Source organism: Pagrus pagrus (assembly GCF_965226575.1).
Source record: "Pagrus pagrus genome assembly, chromosome: 14".
Classification (NCBI taxonomy): Eukaryota; Metazoa; Chordata; class Actinopteri; order Spariformes; family Sparidae; genus Pagrus; species Pagrus pagrus.
In genome coordinates, this window is record NC_140198.1 from 18,306,536 (window position 1) to 18,325,910 (window position 19,375).

The following is a 19,375-nucleotide window of genomic DNA, read 5'->3' on the forward strand; positions in this document are numbered from 1 at the left end:
AAATATCCGACTCTTTATCCCCTGATGATCTAATGATTTCAATGATCATTTAATCTCACTTGTGCTAATTTAATAAATTTTTCTAAGTAAACAACAAGACACACACATACACACACAGACACACACACAAATGCAGAATTCACCACCTTTTCAATTCCTTACAGCCAAATGACTTAAATCTTTCTCATAGCATTCCACCTCGGTTGTCATTTTCTCGCTCCTATCCTCTGTGTGACCTGTCTCATGCACAGCACATGAAAGCAATGACTTGACACCACTAATTCTCCGGGTCGCATATGCAGCAGGTTCGTCCTTCTATCACACTGAGAGGCAAATGTGACTTTTAATCAGCACCCTCTCCCCCCTGTATAACCGTCTTCTCTTTTGCAGTCTACTCAATTTTACTCTCTCTCTATGCAAACTCCCTGTAAGGAAACACAAGCACACATGCTTCTCATCCTCCTCGACTTCAAAACCACACAAGCCCGCCAGCTTTATAACAGCAATCTGAGGCGATAGAGAGGAAGAAAGGGAAGTCTGCAGAGAGCGGGGAAAAAAAATGAGGACAGAGGTGGATGAGGAGGATAATTGGATGACAAAGTTCAGGAAGGTGCTTTCCCCCGCATTTAGTCTACCTCGAGTTCACTCTGGCTTAATTTTTAAAAAACCTTCATAACGCTCAGGCTTCTGTTTGGAGACTGCCCCGTCTCCACCTTTCATATGCACACCTGCCTCAGTTTCATATGGAGATTTTTGTTGTTGTTTTTTGTTTTGTTTTGAAGGAGTGGAGAAGAAACACCACCTCCCCTGGCGTGGTAATCACTGTTTATCGTGCTCTATCATTAAGGTTTATGAGACAGGATGCGTGAGTGTTTCTACTACGTGCATGCACGGCATTGCCTTTCACTGAAGCAGACTCAGACTTAAGCCCTGTAAGAGGAAGCTGGCGTTTCCCCTTCATTCTTACAAGAGCGCCGGCCACCCACCGCCGGAAAATTGCCCCCAGCGCTAGAAAAATGTAGGAACAATGAAAACTCGTCATCTGGCCATATTTAACACCCAAAACAAACAATTGTACAGTAATTACAGTACAATCGTCCACATTAGGAGATACTAGAGGAGTCTGAACTCAGACTGGCGCTAACAAGAAGAGCAGGGCATAGACTTGGAATTAAAAAAAAAATGCTTGAAGTTAAATGTTGTTAGCCAATTATTTCCCAGACACTGACAGGGAGGTTTGAAGTAGGTGTGTTGAGGTATTAGTGCTAGCAGTGGTGTAGTTTTAATCATCAAACCTTGTCAGAAAAACACAGACTGTTAGAAGGTTTTAAGTTTTCTGTATGACAGGCAGACAACAATGGAGGGTGTTGTACATGGTTTTCTTTTGAAATGTAAAACTCGACCCTGTACTTTTCACAAAGAGGGGGGGGCCATACAGTGAATATTACACCCTCATTTTCTATACAGCTGTCTTCAGGTTTTAGACAACTGACCTCAAATTTCAAGAGCAGGACCCGCGTTGGCAATTCTTCATTGCTTTCCTTGCGCTGCTCTTTCCCCTCCCTATTTTCCACTTTCTCTGTGGCTGTGCAGTGTGATAGGGAAATTATAGGCCTATGAATGTTTGCCCTGCTTTGGCTACAATTAGACCTCATTTTAATTAAAGAAACAGAGTACCAATTACCCTCATACACCTAGAGAAATGGAGACAGAGGGGAAGAACAGGGATAATGAAAAAGAGGAATGTGAGAAGGGGAAGATATTAGAGGGTTTGGGATTTACAGATGACACATGTATTCAAACTAGATGGGCTTATCAGTGCGTTTCCTAATATTACAGCTACAGTCATTGATTTACATGCTCTCACTGTTTATTTCATTTTTTTTATGTACTTGGTTAGCTAACATGATGCCAGACTGATAACATCTTAATGTCATTATGATGTATTTCTGCTCAATACTTCGCTTTTAAATCAAATCTTCCCAACTTAGAATAATATTGTTGATATGTCCCACATGTGCAGCTTGATTATTACACTGTTGATAATTACAGGACACAAAAATGAAATAAATAATGAATGGCGAAGCAAAGAAATCACATCTGCTTCCCTAATATTTGTTTAGTGGTTTGGGACTTAAAGCTGCTCCATTTCAAGCTCCATATGAAGCTTTGCCCTGTTTCTCAGTGTATGAAGTCATGTCTTTGATAGGAGAGTTATTGTGCTCAAGGTATAACTCAAAACCTTATGTGTTTCGGGGAATACTGCAAGCATATGTTTTAAATTTTGCTAAGCCGGTACCCTGAAATCAGACATGCTTATGGGATGTTCTGGAGCCTCGGGCAATTTCAGGCCTCCACATTTCACACTTAATGTAAAGGAGAGGTTTAATATTTGGGGAAATATCCTTATTGACTTTCTTGCCAGGAGTAAGATGAGAATATCTACACCACTCTCATGTCTGCACCATTAGCTTAGCTTAGCACACAGACTGGAAATAGGGGGAAACAGCTAGCCTGGGAAAATCTCCTACCAACAGCTCTAAAGTTCACTAGCTAACATGTGCTAACATATTATATCGTGTTAATTAAATCCATGCATCCTAGCTAGCAGTTTCCCTCTGTTCCTTTGTGCTCAGCAAAGCAAACAAGCTGTAGCTTCATACTTATCATGCAAACGTGCGTGGCTTATCCCAAAATAATTAACTTTCACATTTTTAAAAGTCCTTCATTGTGGTCATTTTCTCTCCATATTAACATTAGCAGATGTTTTCAAGTGAGGCCAATATTCATACATGGCTAATCATAGGTACAATTAATGAGCTTGTCTGTATCAACATTAGTTTGATGGATTACAGCTGCTACTACAAAAGTCAACCAAGTTTGTTGTTTGTTGGAGTCTTCAGTAATTATTTCACAAATCACATTCATTATATGTTAGGGGTGATTCTCCTCCAGGCATTATTGACCAAATGTTACAGAGAATAACTTTATTTAATATTTTAAAAAGTTAGTTTTGGACGTCCTTCGCACTATAGTGCATAAAAAGAATTCAAATTAAAGCAAAAATCCAGTGGTGTGTTTGCGAGTCTAGGTCAATGCGTACACGTGAACATAAAAACTCACACTGAATGTTTTTGTGTGTGCGTGTGAATCGTGTTTGTGTGTCTTTGACAGAGTTGTGTCTAGTGAGATTAGACCTCAGCTTCCTGTAGTTCCTGTCCACGTCCTGTCTCCTGGTCTGGGATTCACATGCACAGCAACCCAAACTGTTTAACTCCTTGTCTGCTGTATAACAAAGGCCTCCTGTGGCGTCCTGTGTGGAGCAGCTCAGCTACTTGAAGTACGTGTCACGGAGAAGTGAGATGAAAGGAGCGAAGGTGAGATGAAGAAAAGGTGTTAATGCCTGACACTTTTTTTTTTGTCTTTCTCGTCTGTCGGGACGCATATCAATACATGTTGTGGTTGGTCTCTGTCCCAGGACAGGATGTGACCTAGATCGGGAGGAAGCTTCATACTGGACAGAAACCAAAGATGCACTACTGTGGGTGATACTGACTGACCTACAACACTGAGGATTAAGTGCAGGACAGATACTCGACCTCTGAATGTTGGTTTAGGTGTACACAGTGTCTTACTGGACAGACCCATTACATTAATCATCTCCAGTGGGTTTCCCCCCGATCAGTCTCACGGTTCACACTGGAGAGTTTGTGTGAGAGGTCAGATGACTTTCTCTTCCTTAGCTAATAATAAATTCACTACAACACTGAGACTATTTTGATTTCCAGTAGGGTTGGGCTTAGGGATGCACGATGTAGATGTTTTCAGCCAACACAACAACTAATAATTACCTGTTTCTCATGGCTGATACAGCTACAATAACAGTTAGATTCACAGGGTAAGATAGGCTGAGATGTAACTGTAGTCCTTGCTGTTGACTTCTTGAAGCTTTATTGCCTGACTACTCTAAACTATGTAATAAACACTGTGGGACACAGCTAAACGTGAACGGTGTCGCCATGTTTCTTACTGCCAAGTTTGTCCGACCTAGCTACAGCAACTAAGGGGGGCGGGACTTTGGATCAGTTACATTGGCTCTGTATTATTTGCTCTGTTTATTGGCAAAAATTTCACTGATAACAACAAATAGTAATACATATATTTCCCAAAATTGGCCCGACAATTTATCAGCCAGATTTAAACTGTGCCTCCCTAGTTGGGCCAATGGACACATCGTCCCTTGCTGATGGCTGACAGTTATGAACCGCTGAGCCCTCTGCCATTGTTACATCGTGATTTAAAAGGCTCACAATAAAGTAGTGTCCCCTCTAAGGTGCCATCAGCCAGGAGTTTTGAAAATTAAAAGAAGCTAGAGCAGCTGGTCAATGCATTACTTCTCCGTGTCCTGCTTTATTAAACCTGCCCAGTTAGGCGAACCCAGGACGCTCGGTTCTATCGGTGCCAGCGATTTTTCTTTACTTTATTTCAAGCTTAAGAGGTTGAATGCAAAGCTAGGGACATGTGTTGCTGAGACAAAGACACATTTAAACGCAGCACAGGAAAATATGTCGCCATGTGCGAGTTAATTTTTCCTGGTCCCTTCGCTGGTGACTGGAGCCAGAGCTTTCTTGGCTGGGTGAGACAGTAGGAGGTTGCCGTCGGAGCCACAGTAGGAAGCGGAGGTTACTATCCCCCCAACATCAACAAATCATTGGGTATATCAGTCAGTGCCAATTTGGTAGACATCGCCCAGCCGTAATTTCTAGTTGTTATTCAGCTGAACATACTATACGCTCTAATCCCCGGGCAAAATCACCTTTTTAATCTTTTCTAATTCCTGCTCACTGTTAAATATGAATTCATCTGTGTATCATAAAAGAAGAGTGAAATTAAAAAGTGTCTCTCTGGTGTTTGAACAAAAACAAACATTGATTAATGCAGGTAGAGGCATCCAAAAGGTGCATCTATGATTCACTGGCATTCTCTTTTAATTAATTGTGGTAAAGTAGAGGGAAACACTGTTGCATTATTCAAGTCACACCAGTTCAAAGTGAATATTTACTTAATCGCAGTGGTATAAAAAGTTTGAGGCCTCACATGAAATGAGAGGTTAAGGTTAAGAGGATGTGAGACGTCAACTTGGTGCCGTGCCTTTTTATATCACCGCCTACAAGTAATGAGTTTTGACCCGTAGTGTTAACAGCTGAACAGCACTTGTGCATCTTGGACTCAAACAGCCTTTTTCCCGTCAGACAAACAAAACTCACATAGCTGTGAGCTGTGAGACATCCCCCTAGGAGACTACATGAGATGAAAAATGAACATTATCTACAGAGAGGTGACACCTATGGCTGTCTGACAACAGATTAGACTGGTATTATAGGGTGTGTTTGCTGTTGGACATCTGTGTATAACAGGAACTGACTAATATTGCCGAAAAGAAGTGAAAGCAATAGATTTTAACATTCATTTCCCAGGAAACAGGAAGCAAGCAAGGAAAATAAATCTCACACAGTTTTTTTCTGTTTTAATTGCTAATTCAATTCTAAATAGACACATTTAAGGACGACGAGCTTTAAACACATAATTCCCCGCACTATCTCTCATACAGTATGATTGATTAAAGCGATTTACTTTACAGCATATTTCAGCGTCTTCTGAATATTGATCTGCCACTGAGTGAATTCACCTCCTGCTACTTCCAATTATGGGCACCACTTGCTGGAGCCCTCTTCAAAAATAACTCAAGTCTGTGAAAAGCTGAAAGGCTTCCTGAGAACATTGTTGCAGGCTACACCAAGTCCCCGGTGGCATCCTGATAGAGAATCCTTTAAGAGGAGGAATGAGTTACAAACGAAAAGTTAAAAATTCTTTTTCTCAAAAAATCAAATCATTGCTGCACTATTCATAATGTCTGCATTACCACAAGCCGTGCCACTTTTAAATAAAGAATAACACTGGAGATGATGCCCAAATTAGAAAAAAGACAAACCATCTATTGTTTTTTGGAGTAGGCGTTCATATTTTATTCCACTTTAATGTGGATTAACACATAGATTAATGCGCATATTATTATCTGGTTAATTGATTTGTTTTTGAAATGTAACTAAAAAATAATAAAACTTCCTGATATAATTTCTTACAGCCAAGATGATGGCTACAAATGTCTTTTTTTTTAAACTATCACCAGCAGTTCTGGAGGTCGCTCTGACTGTCGTTCCACAAAAATGTCCCCACCCTTTGGCACTCACAGTTTTCATCCTTGGGGGCTGAAATTTGTCATGGAGATCAAGTGTGTGTGAGTGTGTATGTGTGAAGGTGTGTGTTTGTGTTGTGTGTGTGTTGTTGCGCAAACTGGATAAAAGGGGGCATGACAATGGAAAAGCACTATCGCAAAAAGGCGCATAACTTCCAAAAGGATTACAGACTTGCACAAGATTCTGCGGGTGTTGGTCATGAGACAAAGGTCAGCTGATTAACTGACACAAACGTACATCACGTGGATGCATGCGTATGCTTGCTTGCAGCTATTGGAAATTCGCGAAACAGTCCTAAAACCCAAAGATATTCCGTTTACTACTTACAAAATGAGATTTCTGATAAATAATCATCAGTAATGTGGATATAATGACTTGGGTGGGTAAAGGCAAGTATTAGAACAAGTTGAACAGTCTGGTAAGTCTGGAAATTACATCACTTTGCTGTTATGCAGCATTTAAACCAGGAAAAGACAACACTTATGACCTAATTATGCCTTTGCTTAATTATAATGTATAGTCTCATATCACAACAATGATATAGTATCAATATTTTTCACACCCTTAATCCTAAAATATAACTAACATGAAGAGACGTAGGATGCCTTCTTTTTGCAAACATGCCTCACCTTTTATAACTCGTGCTGTAACCTTTCTGAGCTGAAAAATACAACACGTGTATCATTTTTTTGAGAGACCTTGATTCTAAAAGATTGAAAGGCAAGTGCCTCAGCAAACAGATGTGTACTGCACAGCACATTTTAGCACTTTGGTCTTTAAAAAGACATTTCTGTTGTGCCTGTTTTCACCCAATGCTTTTGGTAAAAGGTTATACTTTGTTAGGTGCTATCAAAGGCTAAAGTCTGTGTGACTGCAGAGTAGAGGAGAAATGAGCCACACAAAAGCTCAAAAGCCACACTGCCAAGAAAAGACATTTACGTTTGGGAAATGATCCTCTGCTCATTGATTCCTCATCTGGGTGATGTCCTCATCAAAATCAGAGCAAGCACTCTAGATCCTGTGATCAGCGTTGGCAGAAGAAAGTGCCACAATTCCATACTCGACTGCAAAAAGCCAAATGTCACACGTTTTCAGTTTGTTATGCAACAGAAAATGTAAAGATCATCTGAAAATCTTCGAAGGAGAATTATGCATTACAAAGACAGAAAGTTGCTAATACATCTGTGTCTCTTTACAGCAGCACCAAGATCCTCATGAACCAAATCCAGGTCTGACAACTTCATAAAGACACTTCCTGCTTAGTATCTGGGAGCTATCACACATCATCCTTCTGTGGTCAAAGCTGCCCTCCACAAACCAACTAGCCTCAAGCTGCTATCTCCTTTAACGAAGGCTTGAAATCCTCTGTGATGCCGGGGAGCCGAGCTGAGCTGTGTGTCATCACAGCAGAAGCGCCATGGGAAAGTGCAGGTTATGGGCTTGTTTTCAAACACTTTCTCAATCCTTCAAGAGGGTATTCATCTTCTTGTCTTCTCCTGTCCTCAGGGAGGCCTGAGGTCAGGGGTCACTCATAGATGGCACCCCTGCTGGGTGGAGAAATCCAGGATGATCTTCCTAACCAGCAGGAGACTGTGCCACCCTCGTGTTTGCAGTGTCTTCCAATAATTAGACCAGATAACTTGCCAGTTGGATAACTAGAGCTGTCCTGAGTACCATTTTATGGGGGGCTTTAAAGCTTCAGTGAGATTTACCCGCTAATAATCAAAGCTGTCTAAGCTAGAGCTGCAACGATTAATCAATTAGATGTCAACTATTACATTAATTGCCAACTATTTCGCTCATCAATTTATTCAGTTTGACTAACTTTTTAAGAAAAATAAAGTCAAAACTCTGTGATTCCAGCTTCTTTAAGGTGAACATTTTCTGGTTTCTTTACTCCTCTATGAGTAAACTGAAAATCTCTAGGTTGTGGACATTTTGGGCTATGAGAAACATATATAACAACATATATGGACATGTTTCACCATTTTATGTCATCTTATAAACGCAACATCCAATCGATTAATCAAGAAAATAATAGACAGATTTATTGACAAATAAAATAATCATCAGCTGTAGGGAACGTCCGATATGTTTTCTTCATGGCCAATACGGAGATTGATCATTAGCAAGCAAGAAGACCCATAACTAATATTTGGAACCGACATTAGCAGTAAACATAAAAATCTTGGTGCCAAAATTAAGAATAACCAGTGATGGAATGTAACTAAGCACAAGTATTGCAATTAAATACCATTTTAAGGTACTTTATCTGAACGTTTCCATTTTCACTCCTTCCACATTTATTTGATAACTTTGGCTGCTATTGCAGATTATTCTTTGACTCATGACATGTAACCAATCAAATAGTGTTGTGGGCGGGACACGGTTCTGTGTACTAATATCGTGTGTACGTTTCTGGTTTTTAATGTGCGCGGGATTTGAGAGAAATTAAACGTCATTTCTCACTCTTTATCAGCATTTTACCCCTCTTTCGGTGCAAATAACGCAACATCTGCTTCTTGTTCAAGAAAAAAAAGAAATTTTACCATGGCAATGGTAGCAACTTCAAAATTTCGAAGCATTCTGGTCAGCCCTACAGATAACTATAGATTAATCATAAGCATGTTTGTGCCATTTTATCAGCAGCACAAAAGACTGGGATCCATTCCAAAATGTTGTAATGTAGCTGGAATGATATATTACCCTACGGAGTTGCAGCAGCAAAATTAACTCCCATTTGTCAGCGAGTAAAAAGCATGGAAATGTGAACTTTTACAAAGTAATATACTGTATGACAGGTGACCTATCTTATTTCAAATCTGGCTTTGATGAAAAACCCACATAGCTCCAACTACTGCTGTGATGCATCTAACGAACTCTCAATGAGTCCCAAAAATGTCTACTGCTGTACTTTAAACAGAGCTCTTATCAAAGCCTTTACTAAAGCAGAATGTACAATTCATTTTGGGGGGTGAATAAAAAATTCTTTGCGGAAGAAACACACACACACACACACACACACACACACACACACACACACACACACACACACACACACACACACACACACACACAGAGATCTTTCAGTGACTAATCTGCTGTGGGAGGTGGACAGCTTGCAGCTAACAGTGCAGACTCCAGCTAAATAAACCATCTAAGGATTGACACATCTAAGTCGAGATACCAGAAAACAGATTCTCTGCGAGAAATTTCCCTTTCATTCTGACACATCACGCTCTTTCATATTCAAGCAACAACAGAAACACTGAGGGCTGATTCTCTTCATCAGTGCACACACTGCTCCAACAAGCCTGCGACCGAGTGTTTGTGTGGCGGTGACCGATATATCGACAATAAAGATAGACTCAAAGATAGACTCGTCTTTAGATGTGAGGCCATTTGTTAGATTACAAAGAGCATGATTTTCCTTCCTCAGCCAGCCGTATTGTGTTTTCATAAAGGAGTGAAATCGGTAGTTTACAAACTGTTTGTGAATTTCAAAACCACACTTTTGTAAATCGGACTGTGTTCAATAATACAACAACTCTGAGCAGATACAGCGATCAGTTATCGTTGAAGCAATCGTGATATGGAGGAATATGAGGGAAGGCAAATTTGGTGTGCAGTACTCCTTAAAAAAAGATACCAGGCTGCCAAAAAAGGTGTTTAATGCTTCTTTAACTGAGCTGACCCACTCCTTTTCGGAGCATGACTCCCTTCTTAAAGCTCTAAGCTGTGTGCGAGCTGTAGGAGGGCAGCTAGCGCACAGGAATGTCTCTGTTATGCCGTACATAGCACAGAGCCCGCTTGCTTCAGTGGGGTATATGAAAGCAGGCCCTGGGAGACATGCCGAAGCCGTGTGCAGGCATGAAGGTGGAAGCGAACATGGACGTGCTCTGTAGGTCAGCGTCGAACCGAGAAGTGAATTGCATTTTAACTTAAAACATGCATATCAAACAGAAGATGTAGGTCAACCTGTGACGCAGGGAGAGAAATATCCCAGACTCGAATCGAATCAAGTCTACTGATAGTGCACGCTGCAAGCTGAGGAGGTTTTTTTTTTTTTTTTTTTTTTAAATCAAGGTTGCTTTTTATAAATCAATTCTTGCACATCCAGCCTCAGACGGCTCGCTAGCCTCGTGTTGCTCTTCCCCCTGCAAGATTTCATTCTATTTTTGTGTGTAACGACAAAAACATCACACGGCGCAGGGCAACAATGGCGTGCAGAAACGCCTCACAAAAGATTTTATTCCCAACACAATGCTCAGTATGCTTCAAATAACAGCTGTGATTAGAGTGCAAGATAAATGGGAGAGATGGACCTGAGATAAATAGCTCCTTCTCACTTGTTGTCTAATTAACAGCCTTTTTAATCCCTTTGTTATAATCGCATATTCAGCCCATCACACATATCTCACATATCTGGCCCCAGGTGTGTGTGATTATGGAATGCAAATAGGCAATATACCTACTTTGCTCATTATGCAGTGTGCAGACGTGCACACACTTGCACCCTCTTTGCCCTCTCTGCTCTTGCTCTTTCTATTTCGTCGACTCACGCCAGTCTCCCCATCTCTCCTTGACTCACTTCAAAGAGAACCCCCATCCCTCTAAAAGTGCCATTCTCCTTGGCGCTTATGGCTGATAGGCTGTGGCCTCATTCCCTCTCTGCTGCAGCCTGTCCCCATTGTGTCCCACTCTCAGAGAGAAGCGTGTGGGTGGAGGACAGACTGCTCTCCAAAGTGAATGCCTGACATGGATGTATGGGCTGGGGGTGTATCCTCTCAGCGAGCTAAACTATCATCCACCTGCAATTCCCCCGCTGCCATATGCATCCTTCTCGGCGAGAGGGGAAAAGGGAGAGACACGGACTGAGAGTACTTGTGGCACTCGGATGCCTGTTTAACTCTTGAGGAAGCTAATCATCGGATTGAGGTACTGAGGATGATGGGCTACAGGCTTTCAGAGAGGGGGGGAGGTTGCTTTAAATGCAAATCCCTTTCTTATAAAAATCGGTTCCGTTTAAAAGGATTTCTGGGAAACGATCCACATTTCCACGGCAGGGGAGACAGTCAGCAAGAGAAAACAGCATAGCACCAGTCAAACATCAAGGAGACAGAGGACGTGGAAAGAGTAGCAAAAGAAAAGGCTACATGTCTATGAAAGAAGGGATTGGGGCTCAAGTTAGGCCTCTTAGATAAAACATCCTTTCTGCATTTAAAACGTCTGAGTTTTAGTTTAGATTGAGAGGCATTATGGTGCCCACTATGCTAGTTATGGCACGGAGGAGTCAGGGGGTGAAAGAATAAACAGAAGACGGATTGGGCAAAAAAAGTGCCGGCATTTTTAGAGGGTTGATGCAAATCTTTCATTCCTCCTTAAAGCCTTCTATCAGCAGGTTACACAAATATGACTGGATAGAAGCAACTGGTGAGTGTTGCAGTATTTGTTTAAGGCAAGATACAGCTGTGAACGAGCCTTCCCTCGCTGTTTCCACCCAACCACTATCAATCAGCAGCACTGCACAAATATTTTCAGTGAGCCTGTGCTGCTGTGAATATTTGGGGCAACCCACTCACGATATATCAGTTTTCCGGACTTTTTTCCACATAAAATATGCATGGAGAAATATTTTTTTAATTAACAATATGTTTCAAATCATGTAACACTAATGGCAATGTGAATTTATGACTCTGTTATCTCATTACTCCCACTTGGCCCCTGGCGCATCTACTTGTAGCCGTGTGAGCTCATTGTTCAGACTGGAGGCTGCACGTGTCATTTCAAGCGCCAGACAAAAGATGTTAATGTCAACTCTTTTGTATAGCGCCGCTTTGGTTTGGGAGAGTGCGATATGGAACAAACCACCGCTGCTGTGTGTAAAGTTTGCAAGAGACAGGCTGACACTTAACCCCTTTCCATCAGCAGAAGCTAAAAAGTGCTGTCACAACAAGACAGGCTTCTGCTAAACACATGACACTGGCAGATGCACTCTCTTGTTGCACACTATGTAAAGAGATGATTTGTAAATATAAGGCGATGACAGATGGAGTAACAGGCCGTATTGCAGTGGATATACTCCCCATCGCCAGTATATAGAAGGATTTATAATGCTGTAAAACCTATAAGCGCCAAGTACAAGCCTCCCAGACAAATATAAATAATTTTGCTAAAGAGACACTGCCTGTACTTGTGTTCAGCAGACAATCATACATCCACTGCAGAGTCTTGGCTATTTCTCTACCACAACTGATCTGAATGAACACAAGCAATTTCAAAGCAAATTGAAGTGCATTTCCGTCAACCTGTTTTTATGCACCTCATCTGGAAGCGCGGGGGAAAAAAGAATAAATATTGCAAATACGTCTTTATACTTAGACAGAACAATTAATGATTGTTTACATTTTTGGTTTTTCCGTTCGGGTCCCGTGTACAAGCTTATAACAGTTTGATTTTATGTCAACTAGCTGGAGTTGGAGAGCTAGCAGTATGAGGCTAGTAAGCAGGAGCCCTGAGTTAGCATATTAGCTCAGCACCACACAGTAGTGCTGCCTCCCACTGATTAACTAGAGTTGTGAGGTTTGCACACGGTGACACTACACTTCTCTGACTGACATCCACAAGAGAAATTGAATTTGTGCAGGTTGTGATCCCCTTGATTCCCCCTTGTTAAAGTTACTGCATTAGCCAATAATACCAACTGTTCGAATCCATCTCTGGTTGCACAACGCCCAAGTTTCATTTTATTTATTATTTTGATGTTAAGCTTTAGAAGAAGAAAATGTAAGTCGAATGATTGTTGTGACAAATGATGTCCTGATCGTTTGTGGTGCTGTTGATTACGTTCAGCTCAATTGTGACAACTAGTTGTCAAATTTCCTATTCCCAGTTCAGTGCGGGATTTGGTTTCATATCACACTGGTTTAAAAAAGTGTACATTGGCCCAACCCTGATGTCAATACACTTATCATTTAATCATGACGTACATGAAGTATGGGATATATATACGTCACTGAAGCCTCCACTCCACTGGAGGGATGAAAAACTGCAGCAGATGAGGACAACAGATCCATGTGGATCAATCAGGAGACTAACCGTCCTCAGATTAATACACAAACTATGCATAAATGTTTATATATTTCCATCACACTCTCCCCATCATTTTTATTGGATTGAGGTTTGACTGAGGCTCTTTTAATTAAGTCATCTTGCTGCATTCTCTTTCTGAGATTTCATGCTACTAACTGTTAATTTGCATAAGAGTAATGGATGAAAATGTGCATTTTCTTTTGCAATTTTCTAGAAATTTGGTTAAAATGTGTGATACATTTGAGAGGAAACCTGACTATTGATATCAAGAGCGACTTTACAAAACTTCTCCACCTCAGATCATCACGCAGGTGATTCAGTAACGGTAGCTCTCAACAAATGCCTTCAAGCCATGGAAATGAGACAGAACACAACAGAACATGTCGCCCACCTGGGTGGAAAATTGTCCTAAGAGTCTGGGTGAGTTTGCATCACTTAAGTTCTGGACCAGTACAGGTGGAGAAAACTGCAGTGCATTTGTCATTGGCTGCATCTTGCTATCTGTTAGAGAGAGAAACTGTATGTGCGAGGAATAACGAGGGGCAGGCAGAGAAACAAAATGGGTTCTTCATAGGTTGAGTCTGAGTGTGGGAGGATAAGGAACATTTATAGCTTACATTTATAAAGTCAAATATGTTTTAAAATTGTAGTAGGGCTACATTAGTGAGAATTATTAATATGGGACAAAAAGCTCACGCCTTTTCAGTTTAAGGCCTTGGTTTTACTTTTCTGTACATACATTTTTTATACACAAGGCCAGGCAGAGAGAGACGGTTAGTTTTACTGTGTGAGTGTGTACGTGGCAGTGTGTGTGCATCCTCGTTACTAATTTCCACCCAAAGCTTGCTATTAATTTCCAGCCAAAGTAATTATCTGATCAAGAGGTCCGTGTTTTAATCTTCCTGGAGACAGAAGGAATAGAGATCCATGCGCTGAGCGAGCAAGTGGTGTGTGTAAGTGAGTCATTTATCCTTTAGTTGGAAAAGGAGGAGAGATTTGGCAGCTGTGAGCTTCATCTACCCTCCCATCAGTTCATTATAGAATTCCCAACTAGGTGGAGAACAAGGGGGAGGATGATCCAGAGTACGCTGCCAGAGGAGCGGGCCATTACCCAAGACACGGAAACCAGACATCTTGTTCACACTTGGCAAGACACAGATGTTCTGGAGTCGGTCGACAAGACGCTTCGACCCCTCAGCTCCCGACTACATGCCTGTCCTCCACAACCAGCCTGTGCTGCACCTGTTTGGACACCAGCAAGGTGGAAACAGAGCCAAGTCGACTGATTTTGGATTCTTGATTTTCTTTAATGGGGACATGATGAGTCTGCCACCAAAAGAACTGCTGGATATCGCCTCCCACACATAGATCTGAGGTTAAAATAGAACTCAGAGTTGAGTCAGAGGCCGGGACCAAGCTATCCAACCTGCAGCCACAGCTGGAGAAGAAGCTACAGTTCCTCTAAGTGCCTGGGAAAATCCCAAAGTTCTCTCTTGAAAAACAAAGTCAACATGGTTTCTCCCCGCAAGAATTCAGTGTCTCAGTAGCTGCGGTAATTTCACATCTTCTTTTGAGGGGTGTGTTTGCGCAAGTGGTAAAGCCAGGCTTCAAATCATCCCTAAGAAAACCTCGGGTGATGTCACATACTGTGTACTACATCTATGTGTTTATACAGTCAACAGCAGAAGCCATACTGTAAATTAAAGCTGCAACCAAGGCTTGTTTTCATTACTGATTATTCTGTCAATCACAATTGGGAGAAAAGCTCATCACAATTTCCCAGAGCCCAAAGTGGCGTCTTCAATTTGCCTCTCCCTGTCCAATCAACTGTCCCTAAACACTCTTCATTTACTATCATAACTGACAAAAGAAAAGCAACAAATCCTTCATATAAGAAGCTGGAACCAGCGAATGTTTGACATTTTTGTTTGAGAAATGACTGAAACGATTAAACATGTATCAAAATAGTTGCTGTATAATTTTCTTTCAATCGACTCAGCATTGCAGCTCTACTGTAAGTCCACTCCTCCAAGAAGGAGCATTCAATAGCAGCGGATATGGTGTCCAGCCTCAAACCAGAGGCAGTTGACAGATTCATGTTCCTGCCACAGAATATGTTTGGTCATGCATGTTCATGGTGTTCCTGTTTACAGCAACTCCTGATTGGGGCGAACATACTACGGGAAAAGTTGCATTGTTAAGGCGCCCATTGTTTTCAGGGCTAATTTATTTTCTTTTGCTGGAAATCAGCCAGAGAAATGACTATCGGGCCAACAGTTTTGTTTTAAGTACATGTACATTGTGGGTATACTGTATATGTCCATTCTGAGGGGGAAATGACATCTAAAAAACATGATAGCTATGCTCAAATCAAGCAATATAGAGTATAAGGTTACCAACAGAAAAAGCACTATAGAGAATAAAGAGTGGCACAACAGCATGCAGCCTACACAGCAGTGAGGTGCTTTGAAAAAACACTGTGGTTCAGCAGCTCTTAAAGAAACCCAGTTGTGATCCTTTGATCCACAGTAAAAACACAGGCCTGTGATTTCAAAAGACCATTTTCTATTAAAGGTTTAACGCAAAGTTGTCTAAGCAGCACTCTTAACGAATACAAAATGTCCCCATTAATGTCACGGAAAGACAGAGAGGTGGCAGGAGATCAAAAATAAATGATCACCCAGCAAAATAGTTGACTCTGATGTGGCTCAGTCTTTCACCCCTGTGTTAAGCAAATCACCCAGAAACTGGCCCTGTTGTTATGCTGATGACGCCGAGCTATACTCGCCTGTGAAACCAGACAATTTTAAACCATCGTATTCTTTAAGACAGCTAATTTCAAGGCTGTCTTGTTTGTCCCCCCAGGGTTCACAAAGCTGATCCAGGATAATTTCCCTATTAATGTCAAGCCTGCTGGCAGAAGCTGATATTAATTATGATCCAGATTATGCATTTGATACAAGGTGTTAGATGTTTTCCCTCAAAGCTAAAATGCCTCATCTGGATCTCTACATCAACCCACAGAAAGCACGTCAGCCTAGTGTTAGCCTCAATGCACCTGAATGTTTTATTGATCTTAGGGTGAGTTGGTTAGGGGTCCCCAGGGTGCAGCCTGGGAACCTTTTGAAGACTTGAAAGTGATAACTAATAGAGAGCAGGTCTTACAAAGGGGTAATGACACTTTTTTTGTTATTTCTTTGGAAATGGCATGGAAAAAACCCTTTCCAAATAAGATAATGACACTTCTATGCCTGTAACATACAACAATTGCCATCATATCCATTACATGTCCATGATTATTCCTTTGATATTTAGGTTGAATTTTTGTGTGAGGATGCTTTTAAATTACCTTGTGGTTTTCCTACACTTCCTTTTGGTGAGCACCAGGATGTGATACTAATTGGACATCTCTCTCAGCCATGCAACCACAGAAAAACATGTCTAGGCAGCATTTTAAAAGGGAAAGCTCCACACTTACCTTCCTCTGCGGAAGCCAGAAGAGCCCAGTCCAGGAAGATGCACCCCAGCAGGACAATGCTCCACCAGTATGTCAGCTCCATGGTGCTGGTGCCAAATGGCCAAAAATGAACCGACTTTTGTTTTGCCTCGAGTCAAAAATCAAGTGGCACTGGCAGCTCGGCTGTGCACTCACTGACCGCAAACCATTCCGCATTTAAAGTGGACTTCAGTTCAGACTTGAGCCTCCTACTGTGGTCAAAATCACTGCAGTAGAAAATGTACACTTTGGCTTCGTGTGGTTATCAGTCCAGAGTGAATGCGGAGCTCGTTTAACTGCTCGTCTAATACTAAGTGTTATAACGACAGACTGGAAACTTCTCTCAATGCGTCCAACTTTGTTTTGTGGTGAAAGTGTGGCCAGAAAACAACAGTGAGGAATGAAAGCACGGTGCTGCAGCTCCTCTCCCACCTCAGTCCTCTGTCAGCACAGGAGGTGCATGGTTGAAACTTGTTGTGTCCTCGGCTTTAATAAGCTCTTTGTGCTCCACACGACTTCTCCCAAAATCTCCCCCTCAGCTCGATGACCGAGCAGCCTGAATCCGCAACCAGGGCACCTCACTGCATATCTGTTAGAGATAATCCTCATTATCATACCTGCTCCCACATCTTCTCGTCATGTTCGGGAAAACAATCCAAGCCTAAGTGTGTTTTCTTCCCCTTGTTTTCTTCCTAATTAAAGCACCAGACTATTTCGCTGTTGGCTGCGGGAGGGGGGAAAAAATCCACAAAAGGTGGTGGAGATGTTGCGCGACACGTCTAGCCTGGCCTGGATTAACAGAGCAAAAACTAGACCAAAAACTGAGGGAAAATATGTAGTTTGTTCTCCCTCGGTCAGCTGCAGACCGGTCTCACGGCGGATATTAAAAGTTGTGCGCTAAAGTAGCTCGTCGGGCTGACAACAGTGAGCTGCTCACCGAGGACTTCATCACCGCATCAAACCCGGAATCGAATGGCAGCAGTTAGCTCCGCCCACTCCCGTTTCCATAACAGCAGAGCCAATTTCACGCGATAACATACAGAACATCCGGAGAGCGCCTTCAAAATAAAACCCACAGAGCAAACGTTTGAAATGTACTAACTCACCAAATAAGGATTTAAGAAACCTCCTTAATTGACCCACTATATGATATATGATATATAGGCTATAGCTACTACTACTTGCTACAATTTGCCAAAATAAGATGCATTTAATTGATTCCTCACATGGAAATTAAAGTGTCAAGTACACAAACACAAAAAAAGTATAGTTAAAAGAAGTAACCTAATAGACCCAACCCGACCCAATGCTATTTACATCATACATGGTTATACCTTACATATTAATAATAACAAAAAACAACTGTGCTTCACCAACGCATACAAACATGAGAATTTTGGATAAATGACAAACAACTGTAAAATTCATACAATAATTTAAAAATATGGACTACATACCACCAATCCCTATGCTACAAGCAGCTTGGAACACTACATACTGTCTTGATAATATCTTCCTCAATCCATGTGCTTTTTTATTTAAGCCATAATCATTATTACAGTTCTGATAAACCCATTGGTATTTTCAAAGTGGCCCTCTACGCTCAACATCTGCTTGTGAAATTATTCGTACATCTACTTAAGTACAGCACTGTGGGAAAGTCAATTTTCCTGTAACCTGTTTGATAATTACATTAGCAAGGGGTAGCCTACATTTAGGTACTCTCCTGCCTCTGCACCAATAAACTTCTGATAAAAATCCACCTTAGGCCAGTTAGCCACTCCTTTTTGTTCATCTCACGCTTTGGATCCAGTAGTTTTATAACCTATATGGAGCTTCCTTGTTTCCATCCACATGAATGGATGTCAGATTGAAATACAATGGGCCAAGGAAGGATGCGTGCTTTTATTTTGACAAAAGATTCACACGACTTCCGGTGGCATTTAGACTCTCTCTTGACTCCAAAACAACAATTAAGTATGTCCTATCTACAAGTACTGGCATGCTGTTTCAGTAAACTGTCCTCCAGATGAAACCTGCAGGTGGGTGGTGGTGGTGGCGGTGGTTGTGGTGCCACTGCCCATCACAGTGGGGTTCAGTGTTGTGATGTTGGCCCGATCCTAGCCCGAACTTGGCCTGACCCAAGCACAGTTTTTCACAAAAGTAGTCAGATTGTGTAACCGGTTCTTACGCTGACAAAAACATGTACTGAAATATACTGGATTTAACATGTTCTGACTCCTCCTTCCAGAAACTCAAAGCCACAGAGCAGCACTGAGGGACGCAGGCCTTCAAGGGCACCTCAGCAGGCCTGATAACTTCTATCACTGGGGATTTGAGTACTATGTGTGGGTTTCCAGCTAAGGTCAAAGACGTTGAAGTCTGCAAAATGCAGATAGACCAACTTATTACATCACCTGACTGTGATGCAACCCTGCTGCCACATTCCCATTCGCAGATAAGACCATCTTTTTCCTTGCAGCCTGGTGAGAAAATATAGATTTTGCATAATTAGCCTGGCTAGCATTAG

General features: G+C 41.6%; 1 protein-coding gene across 1 annotated transcript in view; it reads right to left on the reverse strand.

Annotated features, from left to right (window-relative positions):
* Positions 1-17,805, reverse strand: part of LOC311269899 (ephrin type-B receptor 4a-like) — a 39,770-nt gene extending 21,965 nt beyond the window's left edge. The window contains exon 1 of the mRNA XM_084374431.1: positions 16,828-17,805. Within this exon, the coding sequence (XP_084230557.1) occupies positions 16,828-16,909 (82 nt within the window). The 5' untranslated portion in view covers positions 16,910-17,805. The remainder of the gene's footprint in view (positions 1-16,827) is intronic.
* Positions 17,806-19,375: the final 1,570 nt, after the last annotated feature.